This window comes from Ostrea edulis, chromosome 2 (assembly GCF_947568905.1).
Source record: "Ostrea edulis chromosome 2, xbOstEdul1.1, whole genome shotgun sequence".
In the NCBI taxonomy this organism is placed as follows: domain Eukaryota; kingdom Metazoa; phylum Mollusca; class Bivalvia; order Ostreida; family Ostreidae; genus Ostrea; species Ostrea edulis.
In genome coordinates, this window is record NC_079165.1 from 101,365,722 (window position 1) to 101,373,221 (window position 7,500).

The window sequence follows — 7,500 nt, forward strand, 5'->3', positions numbered from 1 at the left end:
TTTTGTATATAATAAGATATATGTTCATCTTCCATTAAACAAATTCAGAATTTGTAACATGTCCATTTTCTTTTATCTATCTACATGATTATTTTTACTGACTTTATAGTGTATACAGGTTTCAAAATTAACTTTTTAAAGCACTATTCCGTATGGACTAGTGGCTTCCTATTTTCACTAGTCCGTAAAGCATAAATTATTAGTCCCGTCCCCCTCTGATGGTGTAAAATAACAACACAGAACTTCACTTATCATCAATTCATTTAATGATATTGTGTGAGTCCAACTTTACGAAAACACACTTAATAGAATCTTTTCAGATCTGCAGCTTCTTCAGTCAACTTTCCAATTACATGAACCTTGAATTAGTCGCTTTTTGTGTCAAACTCCTCATCTTTTTCTTTCTTTGAAATGTTGGGAGTTACTAATTTCTGGGGTTTTTTGTTTGGGTTTTCAACTTTGAAAAACTTCCACTTGGTGGGAGATCAAATCATGATCAAGAAAACTCTTAATTGTGCATTTGTTTTTCATTCAGTTTAAACATCTCAAAGGCTCACAAACAGTATACTGAAATCTGAATCATCCAGATTTTAACTAGTCCATAAGGACTAGTGCCATACAAAGTTTACGAGTCCAACACATTTTCTACTTACAGACCTGAGTTAATTTCGAACCCTGGTATATAGAGGGTATTCAATGATTTGTTATTGGATAGAGAATTTATTTCATGGGTGAAATAGGGTTTTTAAAAAAATATTTTTGCAGGTGCAAAACATGGGTGAAAATATAAACAAAAAAAAGTGTACATGATATGTCTGTAAGGGGTAAAATTTTAAGTGAGTGATGATTACCAATGGAGATATCTATTCTGCATTTGAGAATTGAGTATCAAAATTTTTATTTAACAGATTTATGTCCCAGCAAACCATTATTATATTTAGTGGTTGTTGATGAGTAGATCATAAAGATGAATCGTTTTGGAGGAAATTTAGGACAAGGACTTCTTGGGAATCCTCCCGTATCCTCAAACTTCTCACCCCATGACCAGAACATGTTCCTAGGGGGAGATGGTTCATTTGGTGGAAATCAAGAAAGCTATATAGGAGATGGAGGAGGGTATGCCAGAGATTTAGGTGACAGTGGAGGAAGAATGGGAGGTGGAAAAGATGGGGGGTATTTTCAAGATACAGACATCAGAGGAAATTCCTTTCGAGAACAGATGAATGGCAGTGATAGATATGGAGGCAGGGATTTAAATCGAAAAGACCGAAGAGTAAGTGGAGACCATGATTACAGAAATGAGGAGGACTTTTATTCAGGAACGAATACATTGCCTGGAGGAAGACAGGATAGATTATCTGGGGGAGGTAATTTTGGTGATGGCAGAGGCAGAGAAGTTACACAAGATCACTTCAGCAGACTAGGGGTGGGGAATGTGAATCCCAGTGTAATGAATAAAGGACAAGGAATCCTAGGATCGGGACCCATAGTGGGAGGAGATACAGATTTCAGAAATCAAGGTGGAACTTGCTTAACTTTCTGTTGTCTGTCAAAAATTATATGTCATCTAAAAAGATAGTTAGAGTGATGCAAATATATAATGATAATTAATGTTTGCAATATATATCTATATTTATATCTACATGTATATGCTTTGTTTAGGTGGATATGGTGGGTTGGGGAACCATTCTAGAAGTGGGAATGTACAAAGTGTTGGAAACCTTGGCTTCAGTCCTCAGAAACTGGGAAATCAAAGTATACGGCAACAGGGTGGTGGGCCAGGTCTTCAGATGGCAGGTATGGAGGCTAACCTACTGACTCTACAGAAACAACAACAGCAGCAGGAGGCGATGCTGAGGGACACCCAGCTACAGATGGTCAACAGTCTACTGCTGCAGCAGCAACAAAACAAAAGAGGTTAGTAATGCAGCAGCAACACAACAAAAGATGCTAGTAATGCAGCAACACAACAAAAGATGCTAGTAATGCAGCAACACAACAAAAGAGGTTAGTAATGCAGCAGCAACACAACAAAAGATGCTAGTAATGCAGTAACACAACAAAAGATGCTAGTAATGCAGCAACAAAACAAAAGAGGTTAGTAATGCAGCAACACAACAAAAGATGCTAGTAATGCAGCAACAAAACAAAAGAGGTTAGTAATGCAGCAACACAACAAAAGAGGTTAGTAACGCAGCAGCAACACAACAAAAGAGGTTAGTAATGCAGCAGCAACACAACAAAAGAGGTTAGTAATGCAGCAGCAACAAAACAAAAGAGGTTAGTAATGCAGCAACACAACAAAAGAGGTTAGTAATGCAGCAACACAACAAAAGAGGGTTAGTAATGCAGCAGCAACACAACAAAAGAGGTTAGTAATGCAGCAACACAACAAAAGAGGTTAGTAATGCAGCAGCAACACAACAAAAGAGGTTAGTAATGCAGCAGCAACACAACAAAAGAGGCTAGTAAAACATTAAAACATATATCATTGAAAAGGGCTATGCATGAGGTGATGGGAGTCAAATGCAGACAATACTCCTGCAAGCCATGTCCTTTCTTGACACTAATTTTTTCTGTCTATTTGTTGCTTGACACTAATTTTTTCTGTCTATTTGTTGCTTGACACTAATTGTTTCTGTATATTTGTTACTTGACACTAATTTTTTCTGTCTATTTGTTGCTTGACACTAATTGTTTCTGTATATTTGTTGCTTGACACTAATTGTTTCTGTATATTTGTTACTTGACACTAATTTTTTCTGTCTATTTGTTGCTTGACACTAATTTTTTCTGTCTATTTGTTGCTTGACACTAATTGTTTCTGTCTATTTGTTGCTTGACACTAATTGTTTCTGTATATTTGTTACTTGACACTAATTTTTTCTGTCTATTTGTTGCTTGACACTAATTTTTTCTGTCTATTTGTTGCTTGACACTAATTGTTTCTGTCTATTTGTTGCTTGACACTAATTGTTTCTGTATATTTGTTACTTGACACTAATTTTTTCTGTCTATTTGTTGCTTGACACTAATTGTTTCTGTCTATTTGTTGCTTGACACTAATTGTTTCTGTCTATTTGTTACTTGTATTGAAGGGAGATAACATGAGTTGTAACATGTGTAAAGGCCAAAGAATACTTCATACTAGTAATTCATAATGAACCACTAAAATGCCCAAATGTACTTAAAGGTCAAGTACGGTGATTTTCCTAAAACTTGAGTTTTATACAGAAAAATGTCTGTCGTACACTTATGGATTAATTTCCATGGCAATTTTGATAAAAATCACTTAACGTGAATTACACGGCGCTATCAAACTTTTACCTGAGCGATCGATAAATGTGTTGTGACGTGAGTTATCGCTCGTAGTTATGACGACATCTGAGACAACTTTCGATTGCATTGATAGGGTTTTGTAGTGTTTACATAGAAAAGTCCTATACTATGGTACAATGCGCTGCTTTGAACTGCAATGTGAAATCGGGACAGGGATTAAGTATGTTTCTTTTCCCAAAAGGCCCTAAATTTCGAAGAATTTGGACACTGAAACTGAAAAGAGACACTGAGATTTGTGACAAGCCACGAGGATCAGTGAGTGACACTTTAATATTCACGAGGATCAGGTTTCCATCAACCCTGACGCATCATCCATTTTGACTCCAAACAAAGTGCAAAGTGATGATTAACTGGGCATCCTACAAAACAAGTGGAGGGATGTATTTTAATTATAAAAAGTTCAACCCAAAAAGGGGGGATGCAATCCACCCCTCTCTACATCCACCACTGAATGCTTTAATGCGACATTGTATTCAATGGGTTTGCGATTGCACATAAAAATTAATGTCACCCATTACCTAGTTCAAATTGATTTTATATCTTTTATTAAATGAAATATCTTTCGAATATTGTCGTACTCATATTATATTTATAAGGGACTCACCATTTCATTTCTTCACTATATATATTTTAAAATATTTTAAAAATGGAAATGAATTCAATTTAAAAAAGCTATTTTGATAAAACCTTATTTATTGCGAGTTCAGTCCAATTTCCAAAGCTTTTTTCAAGTTCATTATGAAAACAAGTACAAGGTTTTCCTTTTCCTAATATGCTTTTTAAGTGCTACATATCATGAATCATTAAGGCAAAATTTCACACCTCAAAATGCTACAATTCGTTACCTTTGTGCCGTAATATTTCAATTTCGCATTTGACGTGTGTTGTGAAGAAATTACATTTACTAATAGGCCTAATTTACATTTTATGATATTGTATCAACATGTAGATGTTTTTCTTTTAAAAAAAAGGGGGTTGGGGGGGGTACAAATAACGTGCACAATAAGTTTTTTTCTTTTGTCTTTTGTTATTCTTTTTTCAAAAAGGCATTTTTCAATTAAATATATATCTAGCTAAACACATCATAATCTGAATCTGATCAATCTCATACTAGTAAATTCCATTTAAAAAATACAAACGTGAGAGTCAATTAAGTTAAATACGCTCACAATCGCTACAAAGAGTAAACGGCGAGTATCTATGAAGTCTGATTTTGATTAGCCTAGATTGTGTAAAATACAAAGGTTATCTTTTGATAGAACATTTTTTCCAATATCATTCCCAATTTTCTATGGACTGACCCGGTAAATAATTTCTAACTGAGATTCCTATGAGATATTTGTCGAACATAGACATATTACTATCGGATGGTTTCGAAACGGGTGCAGGTACAAACATAAAAGGTTGAATCCCTAAACTCAAGTGTATCTATACGGTATTTCACCGTCAATATCCACGGTGTTGCTAAATCTGGCAATTTCTCACGGAAATTAAAACGATGATATACAGGCGTAAACAACTACAACTGTCTCAGATGACGTCATAAGAAAGGGCGATAATTCCTTCATTCGTTTCTATAAACAACGATTTTGGAATAGGTATTTTGCGCATTTATCTGGATTAAAAAAAAATAAACACATCAATAAACTTTTCAAAACGGGTTTTAATGAATTATAAACTTTATTTTCAAATTTATTTTTATTACACTTGACCTTTAAAGGATTATATATGACAAGAGCCTAATTTGGGCCTTGAATTGACTTTCGATTTTAAGTATTGTTTACTTTGTCAGTCGCCTAATGGCAGAGGTGAACCCCTAACAACAGAGCTGAAGGGGACTACAGGTTTCCACTCTGTCTGTCTGTCACAACTTAGTTTTAGATGCTTTTTTTTTGCCATGCTCCGATTTAGGAAGCTGAAATTTAGTTTGTGGTTTGCGAATGTATAATCACAAATCGACTGGAATATTTATCACAGTTGACCGATTTTTATACGCCCGTCTTTAGACGGGACGTATTATGGTACAGCGATGTCTGTAAGTCTGTCCATCCGTTCGGGGTTATCTCTTTATAATTTCATTTCCCTTTCACATATCATGCTGAAACTTGCTGTGTAGCTTCTTTGTGGGTCACTCTAGATCATACTGCAATTTTGATCCATTTCGACCTTTTTTCCAGGAGTTTTGCCCCTTTATTTGGAAATAATTATTATATGGAGGTACATAATTTGTCTGCCCTACTCCTCCCACAGTTTTCAATTGAGAGCCTTCTTATTATGCCCCCCTTCTTTTATGCGCCCCTTCAAAGAAGAGGGGCATATTGGTTTGCACCTGTCGGTCGGTAGACCACATGTTGTCCGCTCAATATCTTGAGAACCATTCACTTGATGATAATGATATTTCATATGTGGGTTGGTTATGAGTAGAAGAGGACCCCTATTGTTTTTCAGGTCAAAAGGTCAAGGGTCAATCTACTCTGGACATAGGAATATAATGTCCGTTCAATATCTTGAGAACCCTTTGCTTGAAAAACATCAAACCTAGCACACTGGTACATCCTAAGGAGTAGATGACCCCTATTGATTTTAAGGTCATTGGTCAAGGGTCAAACTGGGCATAGGAATATACTGACCATTCAATGTCTAGAGAACCCTTTGCTTGACAGACATCAAACTTGGTACACCAGTACATCTTCAGAAGAAGATGACCCCTATTGATTTTGAGGTCACATGGTCAAAGGTCAAGGATCAAACTGGACATAGGAATATACTGTCCGTTCAATATCTTGAGAACCCTTTGCTTGACAGACATTAAACTTCATACACTGGTACATCTTCAGGAGAAGATGATCCCTATTGATTTTGAGGTCACATGGTCAAAAGTCAAGGGTCAAACTGGGCATAGGAATATACTGTCCATTCAATATCTTGAGAACCCTTTGCTTGACAGACATCAAACTTGGTACACTGGTACATCTTCAGGAGAAGATGATCCCTATTGATTTTGAGGTCACATGTTTAAAGGTCAAGGGTCAACCTGGACATTGGAATATACTGTCCGCTCAATGTCTTGAGAACCCTTTGCTTGACAGACATCAAACTTAGTACAGTGGTGTATATTCAGGAGGAGATGACTCCTATTGATTTTGAGGTCACATGGTCAAAGGTCAAACTGAACATAATAATATACTGTCCACTAAATATCTTGATAACCCTTTTGCTTGACAGACATCAAAATTAGTACACTGGTACATCTTCAGGAGAAGATGACCCATATTGATTTTGAGGTCAAAAGTCAATTGTTGAACTGGACATAGTAATATATTGTCTCCTATATTTTAAGAATTATTTGCTTGATTGACACCAAACTTGGTACACTGGTACAGCATAAGGAGTAGATGACCCCTATTGATTTTTAGGTCACATGGTCAATTCACTCTTGACATAGGAAGATAATGTCTGCTCAGTATTTTGAATTGATGATACTACTATCAATTAAATGATGTGTATGTATAACCCTTTTCAATTTTGCACCATGGGGGGCATATGTGTTTTACAAACATCTCTTGTTTTGTGGAGTGTTTGTATGGGTATTGAAGATGTGCATGTGGGATGGATTTTGATTTTCTACAATTTTTGAGAAAATTACAGGTTGTTGAACTTGTCTATTTGGAAATTAATATTCTATGGAGGGTACATAATTTGTCCGCCCTACTCCTCCCACAGTTTTCAAGTGAGGACCTTCTTATTTTGTGGAGTGTTTGTATGGGTATTGAAGATGTGCATCTGGGGAAGGATTTTGCTTTTCTTCCATTTTTGAAAAAATTACAGGTTGTTGAACTTGGTCCATTTTGAGGAAATCTAGATTTTTAAGTTAAGACCCTTTGTTCATATGAAAGTTTGTCACAGCCTCATGATGGCTGATAATACCTGAAGCAAAGTTATACAAATTATAGCACAAGAAAAACACCCTATATAAGCATTTCACGGGCGTATTATGTACCATTTGCGGTACTCTTGTTACAAAACTTATGAGACTCTGTGCCAGATGTTGTTTTCCAGACTTTCCTCCAATATGGAGAAAACACCCAGGAAACTGAAATTTGATGTGGTTATCTATTGAGTAGATACAGGTTATATATAACTTTTGCCATGGTTGACTTA

General features: G+C 35.9%; 1 protein-coding gene across 5 annotated transcripts in view; it reads left to right on the forward strand.

Moving 5' to 3' along the window:
- LOC125682058 (zinc finger protein 638-like) overlaps nucleotides 1-7,500 on the forward strand; it is a 34,038-nt gene that overhangs the window by 4,840 nt on the left and 21,698 nt on the right. For all 5 annotated transcript variants that reach the window (XM_048922438.2, XM_048922440.2, XM_048922441.2 and 2 more), the window contains exons 2-3: nucleotides 909-1,520; nucleotides 1,663-1,917. In XM_048922438.2, coding sequence (XP_048778395.2) covers nucleotides 968-1,520; nucleotides 1,663-1,917 — 808 coding nt within the window. In that variant the 5' untranslated portion in view covers nucleotides 909-967. The remainder of the gene's footprint in view (nucleotides 1-908; nucleotides 1,521-1,662; nucleotides 1,918-7,500) is intronic.